The 27,783-nt window shown below is 47.1% G+C and overlaps 1 protein-coding gene across 1 annotated transcript; it reads left to right on the top strand.

Annotated features, from left to right (window-relative positions):
* Positions 1 to 7: 7 nt before the first annotated feature.
* Styxl2 (serine/threonine/tyrosine interacting like 2) lies at positions 8 to 26,757 on the top strand. Its single transcript, XM_051147780.1, has 5 exons — positions 8 to 487; positions 14,104 to 14,198; positions 16,069 to 16,300; positions 17,937 to 18,154; positions 23,940 to 26,757. Exons 1-5 carry the CDS (start codon positions 378 to 380, stop codon positions 26,699 to 26,701), a joined length of 3,417 nt encoding a protein of 1,138 aa, XP_051003737.1. The 5' UTR covers positions 8 to 377; the 3' UTR covers positions 26,702 to 26,757.
* The last annotated feature ends 1,026 nt before the right edge of the window (positions 26,758 to 27,783 follow it).

The raw sequence follows: 27,783 nt of genomic DNA, 5'->3' as shown, positions 1-27,783 counted from the left end.
TTCCAGTAAGATAAATGGTGTTCACATTAGTGAAGTTGGAAGGGGGTCTTCTAGTGTTTTTAGTCTGAGGAATCCGCTGTCTCTTACAAACCTGCTGCATTACACTTAAGATAAACCTCTGCTTGCCCTCTCAGCTTTCCTGCTCCTGTCCTGTTTAAGCAATCGACACTTGTTAAATATTGTGTCACGTCATGGTGTCCTGCTAACAATAGCTGGGCTCCGTCTTATAGGTGTCCCTATGGATCCTTTACCCACTGGGATATTAGCATGCAGTACCCTCCCATTCTCAGTCCACCAAGGTGACAAGGTGACATTCCAGAACCTTTGAATCTGTTTCCCTAACCAATTTTATTCCTGCCGCACAGAAAGAAACTATCATGGCGACCGGCGGAGACCCAGAGGAGGAGCAGGTGGTTCCGAACGAGGAGGATGAAGCCGATGTGAGAGCTGTGCAGGCCCACTACCTCCGGAGTCCCTCCCCAAGCCAGTAAGTGGGCCACTGCTGGGCGCTGAGGGCTAGACATTGGTGTCTCCCGGATATGTGGTACTGAGGGCTGGCAGGGTGGAGGAGGGGGGTGGCAAGCACATAGGGGAGGACCAAAGGCTTCTGGGAGGTGCTGCAGCTGGCCTGAACCTGGGAGTGGAAATTTGGCAGGTCTACCTACAGGGTGTGCTTGATTCACCAGGACCAGGGCTGGATGAGGTGTTGAGAGGCCAGAAAATTAAGAAATGAAGAAAGAAAGGGGCCTAAGGGCCAGGCCCTGGTACTAAAATAATCTTGCATCCACAATGGAGCTGTTGCTTTCCAAAGGTTGGGGACACGCCCTGGAGCAAATGGCAGGAGACCAATGGGAGAAATGAATATCTAGCAGAGTTCTCTGTGCTCTGTGACAAGCCATTTCTGTTCCATTAAGAGCACTGATGACTTAGGGTGGTGAAACTTTACAAATCGATGTGAGTTGTTAAGAAAACACATGGGACTAAAGAAGTGCCTTTGAGCTGTAGAGGTGACTCACTGGGTAACGGCACTTGAGCCAAGGCAGACCCACCTATGTCTGATTCCCATGACCCACATACTGGAAGCCCAGAACTGCTTCCTGCAAGTTGTCCTCCTCTGACCTCCACACATGATCCACAGCGTATTCACCCCTTTCCCACCACACTAGAAATAGACAAAAGCAACTTTAAGAACCAAAGCAAAAGAATCTGGGTTTGATGTCACAAGTGTTTCATCCCCGAACTTTGGAGGCAGAGGGAGATGGGTCTCTGAATTCGAGGCTAGACGGATGTACAGAGCTAGTTTCAAGGCAAGCCAGGGCTACACAGAGAAGCCCTGTCTCATTAAAAAAGAGAAGAAGAAGAAGAAGAAGAAGAAGAAGAAGAAGAAGAAGAAGAAGAAGAAGAAGAAAAGATAGAAAAAGAAAAAAGAAAAAGAAACGCTTGCTGAAACAGTAGCATGTATGCCTGTTTTCGTCTGTCATGATTGAGAACGGAGACCGGCCTTCTAATCACAGCTCTGTCTCCAAATAATGAGAAGAATTGCTGAGTGTCTGTTCCCTGTCAATCAAAAGAGAAGCCCAACTAAAGTATCTCAGGACTTTTCTCCTGGTTTTTCACCCAACAGAGGACTTAACCAGTGCCTCAGAACATGCTGGTCTCCCTTCTATGCTGAGCTGCACCCCTAGCCCTCAGAACCTTGACTTCTAGGCATCTATGGCCTTTCTTGACCCCAGTTTTCCTGAGTTCTCCTGGAGGAGTCTCCCTCACTGGCTTCTGCTTCTCAGTGTTCAAAGCTCTCTGTTGGAGGAAGGCAGCTTCTCAGAATAAGCCATGAGCTTTGGGGGTGCTCTAAGCCCCGTGAATTCATCACACATGGGTCAGGCACTCAGCCCAGATAGAGCTCAGAAATTTCTCCTTTAAAGTTCAGCATTATGGAATACCATTGTGTTTGTGCCTAGAAACAGGTATCAGAGTTAGAGATTTCAGATGTAGTTCTACTCTTCCGCACTTCTTGCCTTAGTCAGTGTTCTGTTGCTGTGAAGAGACACCATGACCATGGCAACTCTTATAAAGGGCAGCATTTAATTGGGAGTTTGCTTGCAATTTCAGAGGTTTAACTCATTGTCATCACGGCAGGAAGCATGGCAGACGTGGTGCTGGAGAAGTAGCTAAGAACTCTACATCCAGATCTGCAGGCAGCGGGAAGAGAGTGACACTGGGCATGGTTTGGGCTTTTGAAACCTCAAAGCCCACCCCCCAGTGACACACTTCCTCCAACAAGACCACACCCATCACTCCCTATCAAGTAGTGCCACACCCCAATGACCAAGAGTTCAAATATATGTCTATGGGGTCGTGCTTATTCAAACCACATTTCCCTAAGGCAAAGGTAACTTCGTGGGTAGATGGGTTGTATGCACTCTAGTGATGTTGCTGGTAGACCGAATAGAGATGTCTTTTTCATTCAGAGAAGCCCCAAGCCAGGTGCCCAAGCAAAGAGTCGGAGCTGACTCTCTACCGTCTTCTGGGTCCACTAGCTACAGCATAGCTTCTAAAGTCACTGTGCCTAGCAGCATCAAGATAAAAGAAGCAAAACAGAAGCTTTCCCCAGGGTAGTGTTTCCTGGGGGGAAAAAAAAAAGGTCACTTCCTCCATATTCATAGCCCAGCAGCTGGAACTCACAAGGCCCTACTTCCTCACAAGGGAGGATAGGTCCTGGGTTCGTGGGCCCAGGAAGAAGGTGAAGTGAGTTTGTTGATGCACAGCAGTCTTGGCCACAGTGTATCACTCTCAGCAATCTACCCACAACACCTTTGTGCCCACACAGAACACTTTCACTGTCTCAGGCCTGAATACAGCAGCTCACGTTCTCACCGGGACTATGGGTTGGAAAGTTTACATTCTGTGATAGGAGAGGAAGAAGCGGTCGTCCTGTTGCTGGTGAACATGGCTACTCCAGAAGTGAGAGAATCTAGTTTAAACAAGCCTTGCCTCCTGAGAGGAGGTCTCTTATCTGCCACTCCCCTTGGCCTGTCCTCCAGAGGCCATTGCTTATTGTCTTCTAGAGCCACACATGAAGTGGGTGGCAAAGGGGGACTTCCTTGAGGGCTGAATGGTTTTGAAGATTGTGACTTGCACGTGGAAAATTGGAGCACACACCACCCGAACTTCAGTTTGTTTGAAAACAGAATCCCTTCAAAACCTCGATAGACTGTGATCTGTGTGCCCTGGACAGCCCCATTTCAGCCCTCATTTGTGTCTTTCTTCCTTGTCAAGCTAATGACGGTTATCTGGAACGACTGCCTAAAACTGTGCATTTAGGTAGGAAGTCCAGAACATGTTGAGGTTTCCAGTGTAAGTGGCAAAAAGTGCTGCCAAAGAACCCATAACTAGTGTATTGCTAAGGAGGGAAAAGTGCAAGGGCCAAATATAGTCATCAAGAAAGGGAGAAAGAAAAAGGAGGAAGGAAGAAACAAATACAGAAAAGGTCCAACAAATGAGAAGGAGAAGTAGAATGTGGGTTTAAACTGAAATATATACTGTTGCGTTAAACTTGAACACATCAAATATTCCAATTAAAAGAGCAAAATTATTATACTCCCTTTGCTCAAACCCTGCATCCTGTCTGAGGGTGTACAAAGGCTACCAAGAGCCTTGTTCTTCAGAAATCAGTGACACAAAACAATAATGAATTGTGTTGTCCGTTAGGCACCTGGAAGGGCACAAGGAGTGAGCTTGCCTTTGGTCAGGGGTGTCTGAAACCTGAGCTGGAAGAATCCAAAGATGAAAGATGGCTCTAAGGCTAAGGGTACCTCAACAGCTGGGGCTGGGTGTCATAGAAATATCTCAGGGTTGTCAATTTAGAGTGATTAACTGGATAATTGTTCAGAACTCTTAATATTATCTTTCTATGCAATTTCCTCATGTGGCCCACTTTAGGTTTTAACAAAACAGGGCTGCTGTTTTCCAAGAATCGTGTTCCAACCAAGAGGATGGCATGTGTTAGTTTCTTTATACCTAGACCACAAGACACAGAATTTCTGCTGCTATAGTTTGCACACAGAGAGAAAGACAAACTCATACACACACACACACACACACACACACACAGTTTCAAAGGGAAACAATAGAGACTCAACAAGTCAATCAAAAGATTTTCAAGATTGCATTATAAGGAGAAAAACTGGGATAGGAAATACTGTATTCATCTCTTGGTAATAAGCACAAGCTGCCAGGTGGGAAGACACAAACAGAAAAGAAACCATTTTAGCCCATTGACACCAGACAAGGTAGAGTTTAAGATAAGCATGCTAGAGAAAAAGAAGAAAATTTCATAATTATTGAAGGTTCAATTTGCCAGAAAAACATAATCATTTTAAATATCTTGATCTAACAACATAGCCTCAAAAATACACAAAGGAAAAAAATATATCCAGGCAGGAGAGATGGCTCAGCAATTAAAAGCACTGGCTGTTTCTCCCGAGGACCAAGATTCAATTTCCAGTACTTGCAAGGCAGCTTACAATAGTCTGTAACTCCAGTCCCAGGGGACACAACTCTCTTCTGGGTACTACACACATCTGGGGCACACTACACACATCTGGGGCACATACATTCAGTCACATACAATCAATTAATGTATTAATTTAAAAATGATGGAAGTGAAAAAAAATTAAAGTTCATAAATTTAACCAAATATTTTAGAAAACATATCTTATTAAATGATAGAATGAGATAAATAATTTATGAAGAATATAGAAAATGCAAACAAAATTAACCTAATTGGTATTTATAGAACATGTGCATGTGTGTGTGTGTGTATGTGTGTGTATGAGCCCAACCACTTCAAGAAATTCATTCTTGTCATGGGCATATGGACTATTTACTAAAATATGTCAATTAGTGGGCTGTGCATATACCAACAAGTTTCTCTGACCATACTTAAATTATGGTTTTTTAAAAAAATCAATAAAAGTAAACCATGATTTACTACTACACCACGGTCATCAGAATGTTGAAAACAAAAGGCTGCTGGTGGCAATATTAAAAAGGGCATGAATGAACCAGAACTCCCCCACCTTGCTGGGGAGAGTGTGAACTGGCAGACTTATCGGAAGCCTTAACACTCCATCTGCTAAAGTTAAATGCATTGCCTCCCCTCCGATGCAGCGAGCTCACTCTTGATACATCCGAACAAAAGTGAATAAAATGTGCACCAGAAAGCATACACTCAAACATGACGTGCTGTCCAGTTAACACTAGCTGGATAGATGAAGTCAAGTATATAGAATGCTGCCCTGGAGAACAGATGTTTTATTAGCCATCCCCTGGTGTGGTTGGGCTTCTCAGATCATTGGCTGACGAAGGCAAATAGACATGCACACCGAGGCAAGGGAGCCACTGAAAGGGAAGGGAGCAGGCAGAGTGGCACTGTTTTGCATCAAGTTAGCCAGACAAAAGCCCTTGCTAATGCAGATAGATACCTGGGTGGGGCCCTGAATCAGGATGAGCCCCATACAGAAGTGGAACAAAATGAGCATCCTTCAGACATGGTCCTTCCATGGCAGGCTTCCTCTGGTTCTCAGTGAGGGCTGCTGAATTCCACTGGTGTGGATGCCCCTCTTGGTCTGTGCCTGCTACTTACAACTTCCTGCAACCAGATCCCTGTTTTCAGAAGGCTGCTGTTTTCAGAAGTCTTCAAGGAAGGCAAACTGATGATGACGCGTCATGGGCTATTTCTTCCTTCCATGTCATCACAAAGTCTAAAGTGTGAGTCATTACTATCTTACACTGTAAGCATAGCTTTCAAACAAGCAATTCCACTGCATTGCATAGAACCCTGATGAATGCATTCAGAGTAGGTGTAGTGTGTCTGTGTGTATGTGTGTGTGTATGTGTGTGTGTGTGTGTCTGTCTGTGTATGTGTGTATGTCTGTCTCTCTATCTCTGTCTTTGTCTGTCTGTCGGTCTATCTGTCAATTTGTGTGTGTGTGTGTATGTGTGTGTGTGTGTGTGTGTGTGGTCTGGCTGTGTCTGTATGTCTGTGTGCATGGTCAGTGTGGGGAAGAGTGTGCACTTGCTTATTAAGGCCAGAGGTCAACCTCAGGCGTCATTCCGTGGGCTCCGTGCACTTTGATGTTCAGTCAGGCTCTCTCACTGGCTTAGGATTCACCGACTAAGCTTGGCTGGCTGCTGTGTGAGCTCCAGGGATCCTCCTGCTTTTGCCTCCCCAGTGCTGGGGCTATCAACACGTGTCCAATGCCTGGCTTTCTAATGGGTTCTGGGGCTCTAACTCGGGTCTCCATGGTTATGTAACAGGCACCCCACTGATAACAACACAACTCCCTGACTAGGAGAATATATCTACAAATTAATATCTGACAAGGTATTTTTTTATCTAGAATATAGTTCTTTTAACCCTCAAAATTCAGTAAATACATTTTAACTCTCAAAATTCAGCTTAAAATGGGCAAAAAGTTTGAAAATATGCTTCCCCAGACGTGCTGTACATACCATCCACAAGCATGTGAAACTCTGCTAACAACTCCTGAGTCACTGGAGAAATTAAAACTAGGCCCATGAGGAGCTTCCATTACAGACCTACTGGCCTGTCAGAAATGAGAAAAACTAGCCGTCCCAACTGTTCAGGAGGATACAGCAGCTGGAACAATTGTAGGCTGGAAATTCAGAGTATAGCCCTTTCACAAACTGTCATTTGTTACAAAATTGCAGGTACGCTTGCCTAGAGATATTCTCACCCACGTACGGTCCAGCCATTCTCGATTTGAAATGAGAAATAAAAGCTGAGTTCCACGTAAAGAATTGTACATGGATGCTCCAGGCAATTTTTTTTCATAAGAACTCAGAAACAGTCCATCAGCAAGTGAGGGAATAATCACATTGTGGCATACTCACCCGCAAGAATACTACGTGGCATTAAGAGGGTGTGACATATTAACTCATAAAACGTGTGCATGGATGGCAAAGTAATTGTGCTGACTGAAAGCAGTCAGACTAAAATGAGTGCACACCCTGTGATTCTATTCATATAACATTATAGATGTTTGACTCATCTCTCTAGTGGCAGAGAGAGGATCAGTGGTTCCTTGAAGAGCACAGGGCAGGGATAGGCCAGGGCTTGCGGAGAAGCATGACACAGCAATTTGGGAGAGCCAGCAAATCAAGCCTTGGTAGTGGTCGTGATCTCCCAAATGGAAACATATGCCAAATCCACCACACCAATATGCACATTTTATATGTATGCAATGTGTAAAGAAGTTCTATGTCAAATAAATCTTTCTTTTTTAAGTCATGAGGGCAGGGAGGAGCCATTGTAGTAGACAGGAGAGCATCGTGGAAAGGACTTGGGTGTTGCTGGGGCCAAAACTGAGGTCAGGCCTGCTCTCCAGCCCATTAGCCATGAGAATGTGCTGTCTAAATAGCAATCAGGAATAGTAGCTTGCCTCAGTGGTTGAGAACAGACAATACAGCATATATGAGCATGTCTGATATCTGACAAAGGGTGATCTAGTTCATTTTTCTTCCAAAGAAGAATCTCTTTTGGTTATTCGCCTTGTCTGTACATTCTTCTTATGCCAGTGAGGACATCACACTTGTCTGATTCTGCAAATGCTGTGTTCTCAGCAGAACACTGCTTCTGGTTCTGGGTCCCCATGCTGAACGGTCTCCTCCTCCGCCCGAGACTCGGTCCCTCTTGTTTTATTGTTTTAACTGAAGGTTTGGCTCTTTCTAAAACCAACATACCAAGTTAGCAAACGGCTCACCAAAAGACTCTTCATTGTGTGTTTGTCAAGATAGAGTCTTACTATGGAGCGCAGACTGGCCTCCAGCTTGCTGTCCTCCTGCCCCAGCCTCCCAAATATTGAGAAGACAAGAACATGCCACTATGCCCAATGCAACAAACCCTTAGTTTTTGTACTTGTTTTCTAGGGTTCTGAACCAATTGTAGCAACATGTGGAGCTAAGAAGTCATGAGTGTCTCATTGCTTAGGAGGCCAGAAACCTGAAATCCAGGTCACTGTGAGCCTGCTCCCTCTGAGGCTTTAAGGGACCCCTCTCTTGTCTCGTCATAGGTCTGGTTGGCTGTGGCCATTCTTCCTGTGGTAGCATTATCCCAATCCCAGTCCCTTCTTCATCTCCTCTGCTAAGGACACTTAACCATTGGCGTGGAGTATAATCCTAACCTAGGGTAATTTCATTTTAGTATATTTCACTTACTTACATCACCTCTTCCTTTCCTGTGAGACAAGGACAGCGCTTCGAGCAGCTCCAGCGCATGCTCCAAACGGCCACTATCAGCAAAGCGGTGATAACTGCAGTTCTAATGTGAAGTGCACTTGTCATCCTAGCAGGAAGTCTTCACACTTTAATCCTCATCTGACTCTCATCCTGTGACATAAGAACGTGGCAAGAGAGTGTAGACAATGGACAGGCATGTAAAACCTCCATTCCTAACTGAGGTGGACACTGGCTTCACGCACTGGCTTAGATGCAAAGCCAGCCACTGGGAATTATCCTCCCTCGGGGAAAGGCTGCAGTTAGTCATCTGTCTTCCAGGAAGACAGATTTTCCTAGGACTTCATGAGTTAACAGAGAAATGCAAACCCCTGCCTAGTGAGGGAGCTTGATGAGGCCTTGTCCTCACCCGTGATCTCCATTTCACCTCCCAGCTACCCGCAGGAATTGGGGTGCACATGGACCTCTCTCCCCTCTCAGCACTCACCTGGCATTTTCCGTAAAGACCAAATCAAAGAGGGTACCCCTCCCAGGACTCCACCCCTATTTTGTCTGCAAGAGGCTGAAGGTGGTTAGCTGCAGGGGAGTCTGGTGGGAATGTCACAGTTCTGTCACTAGACTGCCTGGCAATCCCATTTGGTGCACTGTCTTTCAAACTTCGCTGTTTATAATCTGCCGTAGAACAAACCGTTTATATCACAGCTGAGAGTGTGTACACTATACACATAAATTTGTAAAATTTTCTCAAACCGCCCTTATCCTTACACTGAATGGTGCTTTCCTCCCTCCCTCCTGCCTTCGTCCCTCACTCCCTACCTCTATCCTCTCTTTCTTCCTTTCCCAGGCACAGGGCATAACCCCTTGAATTGATTTTATGACGCACAAATGGGTCACAGTCTGCAATTTTGAAAAAACACAGGTTTAAAGAAAGCGGCACTGGCTCCTGGTCCTGGTCAGGAAGTCCATCAAACTCCCCTTTATTGTGCGCTTGCAATTCCCCCTCAAGGCTTTTTTAGCTGCTGCCTTCCTGATCCTGTGATGAGGTATGTATCGATCCTCGATCCTCCTTTTTTCTGCCTGCCCTTCTGGAACAGCTAGCCTTGCTGCTTTCTAATCAGGCTATGCGTGTCATCTCACTCCATCTCAGGAATACTGGGTGAGGCACAGATGTGGTCATAAATCAAGACCTCAAGGCTGCCATCTCACCGACCTTGCAGATGTCAGCAGGGCTACCATTCAGGCTCTCGCTCTCGCGCGCTCTCTCTCTCCTTCCTTCTTTGCTGATAGTCCTGGTCCTCTGCAGGGTGTAAGTTCTTTTTCAGTTTTATACACCCCTCATTATTAGGCTTCACAAACAAACCCGTGGCAGGACAACGTGAGGACTATTAGGTTTGTATCTCCTCGTGGCAGTGGACTCAGAAAAATACTCCCACACTGCATACCGGATAAAGCCGAGGCGTGGAGAGCATACATACTGCAGGGCTAGGGAGGAGATCTTCTCTCGCCTTCCTTGTTTCTCTGTTACAAAGCTGACAACTCCTCCAAAGTGTAGATCTTCCTGACACCTTCTCATGTCCTCTGACTTGTTACCCAAGTTCAGTCTTTACTTCCGGGAGCAGGAATAACTCAGTTATTCCTGGTTTTGCGTCTTAATTACAAATCGTCCTTTAGAGACCCAGAGTTTAGGCACCTGTCCTTAATTCCTTCGTTAGTCACTTGGAACCAAGTCTGAAAACTAGCTGGAGTGGCACATGCCTGTAAGCCCAGAACTCAAGAGGTGGAGGCAGGAGAATGCTGAGTTTGAAGCTAACCTAGGCTATAGAGAGAGTTCAAGCCAGTCTGAGTTGCACGGTGAGACCAAGTGTCAAAACCAAACAGACAAACAAAACAAACAAACAACAAAACAGGTACATAGCGAGACCAGGTGTCACAAAACAAACAAACCAAAATCAAAGGACAACAACACAAACAAAAACAGGCAAAAGCACCAATCTTCACGATTTGAAGTAAACATGCTTTAGAGGAAATGGCAGGATCAAAGCCAAGACCCCAACAACACCGTGTTCTGAACTCCTCGCCGGGCATCTTTGCACAGCTGACAATCGAGGGTACATCTAGTGTTAATTTTCATAGCTGTCAGTTACAGATGTGAAAAAGCACCTTTTAGGGGTGCAGAGCCCTGGAGGCCCACAGTAGAACAAAGATGACCCTGTGGAGAAATGAGGGGCTATTCAAAGAAGACCCCTTCTATAACCCTCCCAGTGTTGTCAACGTCCTCACCATGGGTTTGTCTTGGTTCCCTCCAAATATCATTTTACACAGACCTGACCCTTAGCAAGTAAAATGATTAATATTTTATTAATACCAGCATAAATAATGTTATTGATAAATAATTAATAAAACTCTCTGTATAAATACTGTTGACATGGAAACGTGACTCATAATATTATTAAAATGTTAATGCTGGCTGTGGCTTTGTGAAATGCATGTATTTGAAAGCCAAGATTGCTATAAGTGCTGGGCTTAGAGTGACCACAGATCTAGTACACGGGCTTGGGTTGTCCTGCTCCCATATTGGCAGGATTTTGTCGTTACTTCCCACCCACAACATACAAAGGGTCTGTCAATGACACTGATTTGGCTCAGCGCTACTATGGAATGCCTTAGTATGTGGCCGAAATCACCTCTTAGCCCTTAGAATAAGACTGCTTCCATTACCTAATTGTGCTTAACAACATTTTAGAACTTAGACGATAATATTATTTTAATCCCTTGCTTTTAAAGCCAAGACTCTGGATAGGACTTATCAGATAATCTGTTTCTTGTGATATGGGCTAGGATGGTCAGGAAGGCTGGAGGATCCACCAATGAGGGGCTTGGTGTGTGCTGGAAAGCTCAGCAGAGACTGTTAGCCAGTGGCCCTTTTAAATTGATAGCTTGGGTAGCCAGAGCCCTCATATGGTATTGAGTGACTTTTTCTAGGAAGACAGAAACAGATGTCTACTTACCCCAGTGACAGACCAAAGTAAGGATACTATTAAAGTCCAAGTTGGTGAACCAATGAGATTATTAGAGTTACTAATAGGAATATAGGTGAAGGGTTATTTATAGGACCAGCTGCATGTCACCCCAACATGAATGCATGTTTTTCAAGTCTGTCTGCCCCACTTTTGCTCTGGATTTTCACTGTGAATCTTCCCCAAATCAGTAAACAATGACTATCCCATATCTTACACGCTCCACTGTCTCAAAATTACTTGGCCCACTACTCTTTAATTCAAACTTTCATGACCTGGACAAAATGCATACAGATTCTTTTGTGGAGTGTAACATGCGTGACCTCTAACCCAGCCCCCAATAGTTTTTGTTACCCTCTGAAACCTCACAAGTAGAGGTTTTATTGTCCTCATTTCTCTCAGCATTCTAGTGTTCTGGGCTCCAACCAGAGTGCTCCATTAGGCTCTTACAACACTTAAAAGTTTTGTTAGTCCACAGTGCATATCGCAAGCCCATTGCAAAGGCCATATGGTCACGTTTAATCACAGAAATAATGTCATTCTATTGATACCAATTTTCTACGTGACTTGCCCTTTTATCATTGTGATGAGATAATTGACAGAACAACTTCAGAGAAAAGGTTTTATTTTGGCTTACAGTTTTGGAGCATTGCCAACGTATCAAGACAGGGAAAATATTAGCAGTAGAAGTGCCTCCATCCTTGGTTGTGGGAGCATACAGAGACAGTTCCTTCATCATAGACCAGGAAACAAAGAGGGTTAGACCAGATCCTGAGATGGGTACAACCTTCAAGGTAGGCCCCATGTCCCAAAACAGCATCACCAACCGGGGGCCAACCATTCAAGCATGTAAGCCTCTGGGGACATTTGACTGTTACAGGTAACTCTGACACCATGTGTATTTGGAAGTGCACTCTCTGTGCATAAAGACCACTTGAGGCTAAAAGAGGAATGACTTCAGTGACCCATTGCTATTGGGAACCTTGGCTGGAAAGCCCTCAGGAACTATAGGCCATTAATGCCACAGAGTGCTGTTCCTTGGATTGCACAGGGAGATCTGTCTGGCCATACTCTGGGTACAGTCACAGGCTACCTCTTTCTTTTAGGAAGCCATTTTCCCCTTGCTTAGCTGGCACGGAGCACACTAGTCTCCCAAGAGTATACTGTGGTGTCACAGATACTTACAAAAGAGTTTTTCTGGTAATCAATTCAGTTTTGTTCCGTTCCAGCTTAGCTCAAATTCTCTCTGTTCAGAGCAGCTAGATTCTTCTCAGCTCAACGTTACTCAGCTCAAATCCATCCCTGTACGCACGCACGTTCTCACAAGTATTTTTTATAGTGCTTTCCTACGCCTGCATCTATAGCAGGCCTGGGAACCAGCTGGGATGGCCTTTTCTGATGGACTCATCTCACTGTGGCAACCTAAATAGCACCAGTGTGTTGTGCTGAAGACCAGACTGGACCTCGAACAGTACTACCTGGCTGCATCTTCACTTCGCCAATTGGGTGATATCCTTGGCTTGAATCCCGTTTCTTCACCTATAAAACAAGAGTAACAAGTTCACTCTACCTGGTAGGACAAGTGTCAGGGTTACGTTTCCAGAAGGCACTCAGAGTTGCTATCCATTAAGTAATCCCTCTTTTTAAGTCACTTATAGGCTCAATTTTCTTAACCAATATATTTTATTACAACTTATTAACCGAGCATGCGTCACTTATAACCCAACTAACCAAAACAATAGTAAAAGAGGATTAACGGACACAATAACAAAACCTTAAGGATATCAGTTCCGAGGAATGATTCTCCTGGCATGATCAGCAGGATTTCTTCTGCTGGAACCTGGAGTAACCAGAACCCGGAACCTCAGCAGGAGCTGGAGCCCCGAAGCCTTCCCTCGGGTGGTTCTCTCTAGGAGCGTTTCAAAGTGGAGCGATGAACAGCCAAAACTATCCCAAGTCTCCAAAAAGCCCCACCTCCAGTTCTGAACTCATTTATATATCTCCTCCCAGAGTCTGTTCACGGGATCTTTTCAGCTGGCAACAATCAAGCTCCCGCACAAGGTGGTTGGTCTTCGACTGGATTAACATCACCTGTTCTCTCACAAGACCGTTCTGATCCCGCACTTGGGATCCTAAAAAACAGGCTTATCTCTCCTTCAGTCACTCTGTTTCTAAAGGTGAGACTAGATAACTGAGGAAATCCAATGTCCGTTAATACCAAGGAGGGCAGAGTTCACTGGTGAACTTTATAGCTGCCTGCCCTAATTCTCCATGCTCCTCAGTACTACTTTTCATACCCCCACTGAACTTCTTCTGAGAAATGGTTGTAATATTTACCCATGTTACTTTATTGATTCCTTGGACTCAGCCTGATTCTCGATCCTCTGAGCTTAGCATCAGGACCTGTGACTTGAGCACTCCTGTGGCTTTTCACTTCCCCTCCATTGAGATCAAGGACCAGGTAATTGGGGATGGAGGGGACAGTGGCAGCCTGTCGAGCCCTCTATCCCTCAGAGGCCTATAGAGGCATGGCTGGTGACATTCTCAATAGTACTGATGGCGGAAGGGAAGGGGAGGGGCGCCAAACATTCTTCTTCCCACCAGCCAGACCCAGACTCAGGTGTTAATTCAGGTAGGAAAAGCAGTGGGCACCAATCTACTGCATGCCCATCACACAGCATGCCTGGGCGCTCCAGCCACACTGCAGGCTTCCCTCTTCTCTCTCACTGTTTTCCACACAGAGCTACAACCGGGCACAGGTACCTACTGCCAGAATGCCTTCTTGCACATGCTTCCGGGCTTCTCTCCCACTTATGTCCTTTTCTCTTAGGTACTCACTAGTCTCAGATGCAGAAACCGAAAGCATTTTCATGGAGCCCATCCACCTCTCCTCAGCAGTAGCTGCCAAGCAGATCATCAATGAAGGTAATGCAACTGGCATCTGAGTGGGCAAAGGGAGGGCCCAGTAGCCAATTGAAGACCCTTGTAGGGGGCCCAGTGGGAGGGGCAGACATGCCTGTCCAGTGCTATCGCATTGAGAGCATGCCTGGCAAAGACAGGTGAGCCAGACCCACCGAAATAACTTTGGTGGGACAAGGTAAAAATAATTACATATCATGTGAATGATTCTCTAGGTTATAGTCATGGAGAGAGAATCGGCTCCACTCTGACCTCAGAACTGTTCATTCTGGTTTTTTTGCTTGTTTGTTTGTTTGTTTCTTAACTTCAAGGGTTGTGAGTAAGAGAGGGTGTAGAGGGCTTGTGGCAGGCACAATCCTAAAAGCCCAAGAATTGTATAGGAGTAAGGAATACCCAGAGAGTCCTGTCCAAAAACATGTTTACATTTACATCTGTACCCATTCCGCTTAAATGCAGTTTCCAGTCTGTCTTTAAAAGCTGATAAAGTAGGGACAGTGAGATGGCTCAGTGGGTAAGGATGCTTGCCACGAAGGTCAAAAACCCCAGTGTCGTCCTCTGATCTCACACAGTGGAAGGAAAGAACTGATTCTAACAAGTTGCCCTTTGACCTCCACATGTACATCATGGTATGTACGCACAAACGCACACACACAAACACACACATACTCTATAGTTATTTTTAAATTTTAAATTGATAAGGCAGGTTGGCATGAGGAAAATTAGAGGGAAGCAGGTGGATGGTGGTGTTCGTATTTACACTGCAAATTTTGAGGTAGACAACATACTGTGTTCTACTCAAGGATACTCACCCTGATTGAAATGTGTAGGGCTTTGTTTTGTTTTGTTTCCTAGCAAGTTTGAGCCAATTGTATTTCACAATTTTACTCTTTCCTACTCTCCTATGGCCCCTCCTACAGTCTGCCTCATGTCTGATGGGGTTGGCCAGAGGAAGGCAGCATTAGTGGTGGCAGAAGGTTCTGGTAGCTGGAATTGGAGCCCATTTAGAATTTGAGTTTTCTGACATCTTTTTTGTTTTTGTTTTTGTTTTTGTTTTTGTTTTTGTTTTTGTTTTTTGAGACAGGGTTTCTCTGTGTAGCCTTGGCCATCCTGGACTCACTTTGTAGACCAGGCTGGCCTCAAACTCACAGCGATCCGCCTGCCTCTGCCTCCTGAGTGCTGGGATTAAAGGCGTGCGTCACCACGCCCGGCTTGAGTTTTCTGACATCTTATCAGGAAGGCCCTGGTCCTGCCTTGATACAGTCTCAAGAGAGCAAAGTTCCCACCCTCCTGTGAGGAAGGAGGCAGGAACCTCGGGAGAAGAGAACTGCAGGCAGAGGTGAAAAGCCCGCAGGTGCTTGGGCTTTCGCGCAGGGAGGCAGACAATGAGTGAAACAAATAAGCAAATTAAGTGTAGCTCAGAAGGTAGTGTCTCATAGTTGACTGATGAAAATTTAACTTTTCTCAGGAGTATTTGCATTCCAGATGTGATAGGATGGACTTTAGGAAAGAGCATTATTCATTCATTTAGTAAATACGTATAACCATCCTTGTTGTACTGAGCACTGTGGGATCTAAGACATGAATCAGACACTGTACGTACTCAAATGCCTAGGCTTAGAAAGTTATCATCCATCTTTACAGACAAAGAAGTAAATGACAGGAAGCAGTTTGATTTTCTCTCCCCAACACTCACCTGCAGTAGATTCCAATCACAAGTGCCTAGGTCAACGCCTCGGTCCTCCTGAGTCCTGATTAAATCCTCCCAGTACTCCATCCCTGCCAGGGTAGCAGGCTGGCCGAGAGAGACTCTCCTAAAAGACAGAGAAAGCCATTGTGTTCCTATCTCTTTGCTACAAATGTCACCTGTCCCCTCTAGAACTCAAGCCTCGGGGTCTCAGGACAGACGCCGACTGTCCAGGCATGCTGGAGTCCGCTGAACAGCTGCTGGTGGAAGACCTATACAACCGTGTCAGGGAGAAGATGGACGACAAAAGCCTGTTCAACACACCCTGCGTGCTGGACCTGCAGCGCACACTGATCCAGGACCGGCAAGAGGCCCCTCGAAATGAGGTGGATGAGGTCTGGCCCAATGTCTTCATCGCTGAGAAGTGAGTGCGATATGGCCCTCTGTCCTTCTTCTCTTTGGTTAGTCCCCGAGATGAGATCCCTGTAGCTCACCAAAGACCCCCATAGATGGTTTCATCAGATGGCGCCTGCCCGACCACTTAGCCAGGCCGGACACTGCACACAGAGATCCCCACACAAAACGAGCAGTTCTCCTTCGCCTTCCCGTGCGTGCTCTCCAGCACAGCCTTGCTCTTCCAGGTGTCTTCCTGACACGGGAGCTTGCCAACTCCATCATTTCCACCACATCACCACATCTCTAATAAGCAGATAAGAGGATGCTAGAACCTTCTGACAGTACCGACAGGCGTATATGTTTAGTGCACATTCTTATATGCTTCAGATTAGGAGGAGATGGGATAGAATGTTAACAGTAACCAGAGAGGTGGTTTTGAAATATACAGGTCTTTGTTTTTCATAGACAGTGTTTTCATAATCATAAAACCTAGTTTTAAGTTAATCAGTTGTTTCTGAAGTGGAAAAAAAAAAACACCTCTCACATTCCATCTCTTCAGGGTTTTGTCAGTGCATAATTGGCACCAGTAGGCAACATGTGAAACTGATTTTTGCTGATTCACTGGCTACTTAATGAGATATCTTCCTGATGCAATTATGCTTAGATCCAGAATCGAGGGACAGAGGTTAAGGCCCTGGGGCAGGCAATGTGGAAAAAAGCTTTGGATACTGGGACTTATATTTCATCATGGAGCCATCAGTTGCCCGGAACCTGATTCCCAGATCATCTACTCCTATGTGACCTTTAGCAATATGTGCTGGTGTGGAAGCATTTATTCTGCGGTCGGCAGACACCTCCAGCATGCCCAGCTAAAGGCCTCTGCAGTCCTCTGGGGCTCTTCAAGTTGAGCTCTACCTACTCAGTTACGAAAAGAAGAGTGCTGAACCCTGGGCCTTGTTTGGCCTTTTTCCTCCTTTCAAGCATTGGGTAAAAAGCTCTTGAACTCATTTCTATAATCTTCAAACAGGGACAAAAGTATCTGCCCTTTCTACCTCTTCGGTTTATGATAAGGATAAAATAAAATCATGTGTGTGAAGGGATTTGGAAGAACACAGCATGTGAAGCCTGAGTGCAAGATTTCTATTTTATTTATTTACTTACTTACTTACTTATTATTTTAAATATTTTGTATACATATTTTGCATACATGTACATTTGTGCACCATTTGCATGCCTAAGGCCAGAAGAGGATCTCCTGGACTAGAGTTGAAGATGGTTGGGAGCCACTTCCCCCTGGTGTGGGTACCAGGAATAGATCCTGAAGCCTCTGAAAGAGCAGCCAGTGCTCTTAACCACTGAACTGTCTCTCCAGCCCCCTAATTTTACTTTCTGTGCCACCTTTATGTTCTGATGCATGTACATTTCCAATATATATTAGCCTTATCCTCCTTTTCCCCCTGCCCTTCCCTGGCCAATCCCCTGTCTCTTTTCTATCTTGCTGTAGCCCAAAGCACTGACCCCTCTTTATTAAATGCATTAGCAATGAGCCCCACAGTGCAAGGGACATAGGAGGGGGCGCTAGCCCAGCTATGTGCTTCCCCGTCAACTGGTAATATACCTTTCTAGTTCTGACTCTGACAACAGTGCCCTGCCTGTCCCTCCAGGAGTGTGGCTGTGAACAAGGGGCGCCTCAAGAGGTTGGGAATCACCCACATCCTGAATGCTGCGCATGGCACAGGCGTTTACACTGGCTCTGAGTTCTACACTGGCCTGGAGATCCAGTACCTGGGCGTGGAAGTGGATGACTTTCCAGAGGTGGACATCTCCCAGCACTTCCGGAAGGCAGCTGAGTTCCTTGATGAAGCGCTGCTGACCTACAGAGGTGAGGGTCTTCTGCGCGTTCCAGATTGTTGGAAACCCCCATTGGAGAAGCCAGGTGGGGAGATATTATGAAAACCTGACTGCCTGGAGGAGATCTGTCCTCATGTGGTTGTTTTCTCTCGCCCAGTGGGTAATTATTAAGGGCTGAGATGCAGCGATGAGGAGAGGGAAAATTAAAGAAGGAAGGAAGGAAGAAGGTCAGGGAGGGGGAGAAGGAGGAAGGAAGAAGTGGAGGAAATGAGGGAAGGCAGTCAATGCAAGGCAGAATCTAACTACGGTGACGCACTGGAGTGGCAGGCTCGCTCCCTGAGGGTGCTAGGGAAGATCTGACTAAGGACAGGACATTTAAACTCTGTGGGAAAGAGGAGCTAGTCAGGAGGGAAGTAGAGGAACAAAAGGCTGGGCTGAATTGTCACAGCGCATGAGGGTGGAGTGTTGGAAGGAGCGGCCATGGGGAAGCGAGAGTGCCCATGAGGACTCTGAGGTGACTGATGGCCTGGGAGTCATTCCCTCTGCCTTGGAACACGGTCAAGAAAGAGTGGGGGGGGGTGGGGGGACTGGAACAGGGCTGTGGCTGCTGTATGCGGCTTTGTGAGATCAGAGCGGAGTTTGTGGGAGAGCCCAGCGGCCAGTACACTCCTCCATGACAGCTTTGTGCCCCTGCAGGGACCACAGCCTGGCAGTAAACATGCAAGGCTTGCTGTCCAGAGGCCTGTCCTGGAATCCTTGATTAGCTAGCGTTATACTTGTACTATTTTCCCTGCCCCAGGAAGCACAGGGTCCTTATATTTTACTGATGCTAATGTCGCTGTGAGGAATTAAAAACAAACACATAAACTTAAAAACAAGCTTCTGTAGCATACTGCCTGCCTTGTAACAAATGGTTTAAAAGTTACTACCATTGGCATAAGAAATAATATTGTTAGTGATTCCTGGAAAGGGACATTGCCTGCCACCACCCATGACCAGGGCTGGTAGCTTCTAATGGAAAATACCCACCTTCACAGAATATGTGTATGTGTGTAAATTCTATTACACACAAAGAGAAAGGGGGCAGGGAATTCCTTCTTCTTTTGGTACTTTTTTTTTTAATCCTGAGATTTTATTGGTTTGTTTAGAGACAACACTTCACTCTATAGCCTGGGCAAGGAGGCTTTGCTCCTTTGCTCCCCACAACCAAAGGTCATCCTTCTGTCAGGGAGAGCTGAAAAGCAAGGTATGAGCTGTGGATGCCTTGTTGACCATCACTGAGGGGGAGAGCATGAGTTACATGGTCGGCAGGGAGCTCTGGCGGAAGTTAGACTCACGGCTAAAGGGGCCTGTGAAGAAACAGGTTGCTGCAGTGGAGCAGGAAGTTCCCTGCCTTTGGCTTATAGAGGGGACCCGCTCAGCCTCTAGAATTGATGCACCAGGGCAGAGTGGTTCTCAAACTCCCTAACACTGAGACCCTTTAATACAGTTCTTCATGTTGTGGTGATGGCCCCCCTCCCCCCCAACCACAAAATTATCTGGTTGCTACTTTGTAACTGTAGTTTTGCCACTCTTGGGAATCATAATGTAAACATCTGACATGCAGGAGATCTGACAAGCAGCCCCAAAGTGGTCAAGGCACAGAGGTTGAGGACTGCTGGCTTAGGCTAACATTTGGTCACTGCACAGGGAGCTTGGGTTCCCACCTTGCCCGGGCCTCTCCTCTCTCTATTCTAGAACTGAGCCACTGTCTCATACAGGCCAACAGAAGAACTGCACTAGTGGTTGTTGCTGCCTTAAGATAGGTCCTTCTCCAAGGCAAGAAAGTAAATACCAGAATTCCCCCAGAGCCTTCCTTCTCCACTCTAGGATGCTCCAGAGGACGGAGCATGAGTCTCTATCTCAGTGAGGCCATGATGGCTGCTGCTGTTTATGTTTTGCAGACTAGGAAGTTGAGACTCCTAGATAGGCCCTCTGGCTTTGCCTCTGTGTGATAGTAAAATTCTCTTAGTCCAAGGGGATGGTGGATGTGTGTAGTTCCAGCACATGGGAGGCTGAGGATGAAGGACTGTCATGACTTCTAAGCCAACAACTTGGCTGTACAAGGATCATGCCAGTCACCATTCCACACTGAGAGCCTGTCTCAAAAAATAACCCACATACAGGAGCAGGGGGCATGGGTTTTGCCAGTAAGTGCAAAACCAGCTCCAACTTCTCAGCAAAGCACTGTGCTGAATGAAGCTGAGCTCCCAAGAGACACAGGAAAGAATTTAAAGACAGGGCCACAACATGGCCTGATGGAGACCTTAGACACTCTCAGGACTCCTGGCTTCTGGTTTCGTTCTCCCCTCTATGTCAGACAGGAAGGCTGCCACTAGCTAGCCATCTGCTTCAGTCCAGTTTCCAAATCCCCTGCAGAGTTTTTCTGGCAGACTCTGGTCCCTTGTCTATCGCTGTGAGCTCTATCACCAGCAGCAAGTGAGACGGCTTCTGAGCAGGCACAGGTTTTCTTGGGGTGCAGAAAGCTATGTCCTGAAGAAATGGGGAATTATGACTTGGGAGGCTACAGTGCAAATGCACATTTTTTAAAAGCACACTTGATGGGTAGAGAAGGCATAGACACAGTCTTGCTAAGCCCAACGCTGTCTCCCGTAACAGTGTTTAATCTTTGAAAGGGGGGCCTTATCCAGATGGGCCGTCCACCCACCAATCAGCCCAGTTGCTAAACAAAGCATTGACTGTGTACATTGGCCATCTCCTGGAGCCATTTTATTGACAGAAAGCTTGTCAGCAGTGGCAGGGACAGAGGCACAGCTCCATACTGCTACCCATATCAGCCCGAGGCAGTCCTTTAATCTTTTGGGGACCTCCACGGAGGTAAAACCAGGTCCTTGACACAAAAGAGTTTCAGGATGAGCAGGTATGGAGCAGCAAACTTGGTGTTTATTAAAAGACATTTTAAAGCACATCTCAAAACAGGGGATGATAGAAAGAGGGGAGCTTAAGAAGAAAGCAAGACATCTCTGGGGCATGGGCACTTGGCCGCCTTTACGGTAGCCAGGCATACTGTTCTTGCAGGAATCTGAGGCCATTATCTCTAAAGGGCTGCCTTTAGCCTAAGCAAGATCACAGGGCTGTTCCTGAGGAGGACCCGGCAGGATTGCTGTTGATGAGGTAAAACTCTAGATCCTAGGGATGCAGGAAGTTAAGCATCTTCACTATAAACAAAGTTAATAGATTTGTTTGAAACCGCTAGAAAGTGTCTGGGAGAGGAATGAAGCTTGCCCAAGGTCATACATGTTCAGGCCTTAAACCTATATCATGGACTTTTTTTTTTTTTTTTAAACAAAATGCCCATATATGAAAAGGAACATCACCGTTATGTGGGCAATCTTCACCATGACACAGTGCGGGGACTCTTGGTCTCCATTGGTGAGAGGCTGAGGCGGGGGACGGGGGGGGGGGGGGAGCGCTATTTCCACTCTCTTGTCCCCGTCTCTGTGATTTTCCCTGTCTTCCTACCCTGCCACTTCCTTAACATAGTTTTCCTTCACTGCGGAGTTGCAGTCAGTGCCTTTTTCCTGGTACTGTGGATCAACCCCAGGTCCTCCCAAAAGCTAGACAAGCTCTGTCCCCTGAGTGCTCCCCTTGCCTGGGCCCTGCACATAGCAGACAAAAGAGAACCGCTCGCCCCCACCCCCCACCCCCAGCCCGCTCTTGCTTAGAGGAAGTGAGTGGAAGCTCTAAAGCCCACTCGCCCTGCCTCTCCTTGTCCTTCAGGCTGCTTCCCTGACTTCCGCAGAGGAATTCCAGGAGCAAAGAACGTAGCTTAGGAAGACTTGCCCCCACTCCAGACCTGCTTTTCACCAGACTAAGTCTAAATGAGACTCAATGCCCTTATGAGGAAATCTAGGCAGTAATGTCCTCAGAGTGAGCTGGCTTGTCAAAGGAGAAGTGTGAGGTCCTGATAGTAACCACCAGCAGTTGCGACTTGGCCAGTAGGTTAAGTCGAGGTCCTTGGTGAGGTACAGGTGTGGCAGGAAGGGCGAGAATGGGAAATAGAGGCCTTTATTATTTTGACCCTGTTCACTTACCTCCCTCTAGTGGCTGCTGACTCCCAGCAAGAATAGTGTTCCTGGGCCCTGGATCCTTTCAAGTCTCAGTCTCTGACCTCCTCTGCGACAAAGACATGGCCTTACTGACGCAAAAACATAATAATAAAAGAGTCATCCCCCTAGTCATATTATCAGATAGGACTCCTGCCGATTTAGCAAACATCTCCAAAGGCTGTTGGCAAATAGATTGATGACAGCCAGGAAGAAGGTCTCCAGGGGTCTCAGGCTGCATTTTAAACAGCCATTAGAATGAAGGGACTGACAGAGTGTCTGTCACATTTATGAAAGATGCAAAGCAGAAGGAGAGGCCAGGGGACAACATGTCTGCTGAATGGTAGAGCTGAGACTTCCGGGAGCTTCTGCAGGCTGGAAGAACAGCCCACGTAGACCAAAAAGACCAACAGGGATTTGTGATGTTATCTTTCTGCTTAAACCATACTACGAGATAAGACACATGACTTAGTAGCAGGTAGATTTTTTTAAAGTTTCATAGATTTCAGTTGATACAGAAGAATTTAAAAATCATTGCTTGACCTGTCTGTCCAAATTTCAAACAACGCTATTAGTTAGATGGTTTGAGTGCCCCTTCCCAGGGCTTCCTGACCTGAAAATTAATGCCAATTTCTTTGAGATAATAAGAGGGTAGAAACTTGGTCCAACTATAGGGTTTGAAGATGCAGCTTTTAGGAAATGATGAAAGTAGATAAGGTCATTAGAAGAGGAGCTCATGATTTAATCCTGGAAACTGTTTAAAAAGCAGAGATGAGCACACACGTGTACATGTGTACACACACACGCACACACACACACACACACACACACACACACACACACTTGCTGTCTTTTACCCTCTGACACTCTACACTGCCTCAGGATTCCACCAGCAGGGAGGCTGTCATTAAATATAGCCTCTAGATGATACATTTTCAGAAACATAAGCAAAAAACGAACTCACTTTCTTTATAAAGTTACCTGCCTCGGGTATTTCGTTATAATAATAAAAAGTGATTAGTATCGATGGCACGAGTGAAGGCTGGGTGTCCAGAACAAGTGACAAGGGAACTGGCCTACTTTTTGTGAGTTGTCTAAACTGGAAATATCTTGTCCTATCTTGGAAACACATTCCTCATGAGAAAAAAAAACCCTAATAGTTCAGTGTTTTGATTTATTCTTTGGAAGAGAATGGCTATAGTCAGGAAGACAAAACAAACAAATATGACAGTGATCTTTGTGAGGGCCTTTGTGCAAAAGGTCTGGTTCTCACAAGTGCATTTGCTGTTGATTCCCGAATATCAGTGTAGACCCTCTGGATGCCTGTTGCAGTAAGTTATACTTTGCCCTAATATATCAAAGAATTCTCTAAGGATTAGATGGTCCACTACGGAGGGAAGGGTGTGCATCTGTGGACCTGTGTGCCAATGAGTTCCCATTGCCGCTGGCATCCTGCAGAGGCCGGATGCTGGGAATGTAGCATCAAGGATGCTATAAAGGGAAGTTTACATTGTTTTGCCCCTGTCTTCTGCCTCCCAACTTCCTTAATTTCTTCTCTCTAGGAGGAGGAAGTGTGTGTGTGACTTGAGCATGGATGAACACCAGAATCAAAGCAAATGCATAAAGTTCAAGACATCAAAAGAGCACACTAGAAAAATGCCATGAGGAAGCCACACAATTGTGTCATTGCCTCTTGTGTTCTTTTTTTAGGGAAGGTCCTGGTCAGCAGTGAGATGGGCATCAGTAGGTCAGCAGTGCTGGTGGTGGCCTACCTTATGATCTTCCACAGCATGGCCATCCTGGAAGCCTTGATGACTGTGCGCAGAAAGCGGGCCATCTACCCTAATGATGGCTTCCTAAAACAGCTGCGGGAGCTCAACGAGAAATTAATGGAAGAAAGGGAAGAGGACTATGGTGAGGAGGAGGAGGGAGAGGAGGATGCCGGGAGCACACTGGGTGCTAGAGTAAATTCACTGATGGTGGAAGAGGAAGATGATGCCACCAGCCACCTGAGTGGCTCCTCCTTGGGGACGGCGAGCCAGGTCTCCAAGCCAGTCACCCTCATTGATGAAGAGGAGGAGGAGAAGCTCTATGAGGAGTGGAGGAAGGGGCAGGGCCTCCCCAGGGGCGAGGCTGCTCAGGGTAGAAAGGGCAGCTGCTCAGCCTCCTCGGCCCAGGATGAGGACAGCTGTGAGGACGAGGGTGTGGAAAGGCTAATCCAGGAATGGCAGAGCCGAAACGAGAGGTACCAAGCCAAAGGACACCGGCAGTGGACTCGGGAGGAAGAAGAAGAGGAAGAGAGCTCCTTTGCCCGCAGAAGGCGCAGACACACCCTAAGCGAGAGCAGCGCCTCTGAGAGTGTGAGCAGCCATGACATCCGGGTCCTGAAGCAGCAGCTGGAGAGGAGCCGCCAAAGCCGCAGCAGGAGACGTGGCTCTGACTCTGAGTCTACGGAGAGCACCTGGGACATGTGGAATGAGAGGCTGCTGGAGATTGAGAAGGAGGCTGCGCGTAAGTACCACTCCAAGAATACGCGGGAGGAGACGGATGCCGATTTAGAGGCAGGGAGCAGTGTCCGAGAGGATGATGAGGAGAGCGTGTTGTCTGAGGCCAGCTCCTTCTACAACTTCTGCAGCAGAAACAAGGACAAGCTCACTCCCCTGGAAAGGTGGAAGGTCAAGAGGATCCAATTTGGATTTCACAAGAAAGACTCAGAGGTGGGAGATGGAAGCAGCGAGCATGGCACGGAGGAGGCAGCCGGGGAGAAGAACCTCTCTGACGTCAACCTGACAGCCTACCAGGCCTGGAAGCTGAAGCACCAGAAAAAAGTGGGCAGTGAGAACAAGGAGGAGGTGGTGGAGATGAGCAAGGGAGAGGACGCAGCCTTGGCAAAGAAGAGACAACGGAGACTAGAGTTACTGGAGAGAAGCCGACAGACCCTGGAAGAGAGCCAGTCCATGGGAAGCTGGGACGCAGCCAGCTCAGCGGCCAGCAGGAGCATACCCCTGTCTGCGTTCTGGTCTGCAGCCCCCTCAGTCAGTGCGGATGGGGACACAGCGTCAGTGCTCAGCACCCACAGCCACCATTCTCACCTGTCTCCGCCTGCCAGCAGCATGCCCACCACACCCCTGCCTAACCTGCCACTGGGACCTGGAGACGCCATTTCCATTGCCAGTATCCAGAACTGGATTGCCAATGTAGTCAGTGAAACCCTGGCCCAGAAGCAAAACGAAATGCTCTTGTTGTCCCGCTCGCCCTCGGTTGCCAGCTTGAAGACAACACCAGCAGCCAGCTGCCTGGGGGATGACCAGATGTCCACGCTCAGCGCCTCCCTGGATGGCGGCTTACCGCCTCAGAACCAGGTGAGAGCCGGCTCTGACGTGCAGTCTGTACTGTCCTCCACCAGCTCACTGACCTCCAGGGCTGAAGGCGGTGGAAACAAAGTGAGGGGGACCAGCAAGCCCATCTACAGCCTCTTTGCTGACAATGTGGACCTGAAGGAGCTTGGCCGGAAGGAGAAAGAGATGCAAACGGAGCTGCAGGAGAAGATGTCCGAGTATAAAGTGGAGAAGCTGGCCTCTGATAACAAGCGCAGCTCTCTCTTCAAGAAGAAAAAGGCCAAGGATGATGAGGACAGCAACGTGGGTGACAGAGATGAGGACACAGACAGTGCCATCGGCAGCTTCCGGTATTCCTCCCGCAGTAATTCCCAGAAGCCGGAGACAGACACCTACTCCTCCCTGGCCGTCTCCGATCACTACAGAAATGGCCGCAGAGCTGGCAACGAGATGGACAGCAATATTAATATGTGGCTCAGTGGCCTCAGGACGGAAGAAAAATCTCCTCCCCAAAGTGATTGGTCTGGAAGCTCCCGGGGGAGATATACCAGGTCTTCCCTGCTCCGGGAAACAGAGTCTAAATCCTGCAGTTACAAGTTCTCCAAATCCCGGTCAGAGGAACAGGACACCTCCTTCCACGAAGCAGACGGCAACGCTGTGAGAAACACCTCACGGTTCTCATCTTCCACCACCAAGGAGGCCAGAGAGACGCACAAATTCTCCAGGTCCACATTCAACGAGACCTCGAGCTCCCGCGAGGAAAGCCCAGAACCCTACTTCTTCCGCCGGACTCCTGACCCCTCCGATGGGGAAGAGTCCCCAGAGCCGAGGCGCCCAAACTGGGCCAGACCCAGGGACTGGGAGGATGTGAAAGAGTCATCTAAGTCAGACTTCGCCGAGTTTGGGGCCAAGAGAAAATTCACCCAGAGCTTCATGAGGTCCGAAGAGGACGGAGAGAAAGAGAGGACAGAAAACAGAGAGGAAGGGAGGTTTGCCTCTGGGCGTCAGTCCCAGTATCGGAGAAGTACAAACCGGCAAGAGGAAGAAGAAATGGACGACGAAGCCATCATTGCGGCTTGGAGGCGGCGGCAAGAAGAAACCAGAACTAAACTACAAAGAAGGAGGGAGGACTGAGCTGGGCAACGCCCACATTGGAGACACTGAGAACACAGGGGGAAAAAAGAACCATTCAACTTAACACAGGGCTTGGGAGCAGTTTACCACAGCCTGCCAAGGGTTGAGCAGGCAGACAGGATCTTCCAGACGTCCCGAAATGCAAGTGTCCATGTAGAAAGGGCCTGGACCTTCGGGAGGGAAGAGAAGAGAGAAGAGCCATCCATGTGAGGCCCACCCTAGGCCCCCCTAGGCTTCTGTGTTTTCCCATCTGTATTTCATAGTGTCCTCTGCTGAGTGGAGACGTGAGTCTACAAAGCCACCGAGGATAACCATACTTGCAGATCGGGGTTCTGTTTGCAGAGGGTTTGTAATGAGAGCCAGGTAATCTATCCTGCGGCAGGTGTGACCTCTCCCTGCAAATGCTCAGCTGTGGTGGTTTCGTTTCAATGTTCTGGATCTGCATTAAATTGGTGTGCTGTCAAATAGTCCTTCATTCTGGTCGTTTCTAACTCTGGTTGTTAGAGGAGCCTCGTTTGAAAAGATGCAGCTGGGTTTTCATGAGCCAGCCCCACCTGTGTGCCGTGTTACACAAAAGCTGTGTCTTCAAACAATGCCATGGTCGTCTCATTACTAAACAGACTGATGAAGGACTTAGGCTACGATACAGTCAGGGGCCATCCTAGAAAACCTTTGAGAGAAACAAACAAACAACTACTAAGAAAATAAAACATGTTTGGTGCTGTGAGACAGAGAAGGGTCCCCTTAGAATGGCAAGAAAACAAGTATGGGAGAGAGATGAAAAGATGCCCCATTCAGAGTGAGGAGGATGTGCTGTTTTAATGAGAGCTAGTGGCCATTCTTGCTTTTAATTTACTGAAGGGTCATTTAATAGTGTAGTGGATAACCTACTTTATCCTTCTTTGAACTGTATATGGGTTAAGTTGGTGAAACTTGTTTACTCTTCTTTCCAAGTCTCTTGGGTCTCTAAAACACAGCCTTAATTAGTGAAGTTTCAGGATTTGAACTTGTGTCTCCCTGAATTAATGTTGAGCAAGGATTCAAAGCATGTGTCCTCTCGTTTCCCTCTGATGGGCAAGTAT

The sequence above is a fragment of the Acomys russatus genome, chromosome 6, assembly GCF_903995435.1.
Source record: "Acomys russatus chromosome 6, mAcoRus1.1, whole genome shotgun sequence".
NCBI classification, from domain to species: domain Eukaryota; kingdom Metazoa; phylum Chordata; class Mammalia; order Rodentia; family Muridae; genus Acomys; species Acomys russatus.
Note: the sequence above shows the minus strand (reverse complement) of the source record. Positions and strands in the feature narration are given on the sequence as shown.

What these genes read in the sequence shown, in the direction of transcription:
- Styxl2 (XM_051147780.1), top strand. Translation starts at nt 378, where the DNA reads ATGGCGACCGGCGGAGACCCAGAGGAGGAGCAGGTGGTTCCGAACGAG. An exon ending in AATGTCTTCATCGCTGAGAA is followed by an intron (nt 16,301 to 17,936) that starts GTGAGTGCGATA and finishes CTGTCCCTCCAG; the next exon opens with GAGTGTGGCTGTGAACAAGG. An exon ending in AGCGCTGCTGACCTACAGAG is followed by an intron (nt 18,155 to 23,939) that starts GTGAGGGTCTTC and finishes TTCTTTTTTTAG; the next exon opens with GGAAGGTCCTGGTCAGCAGT.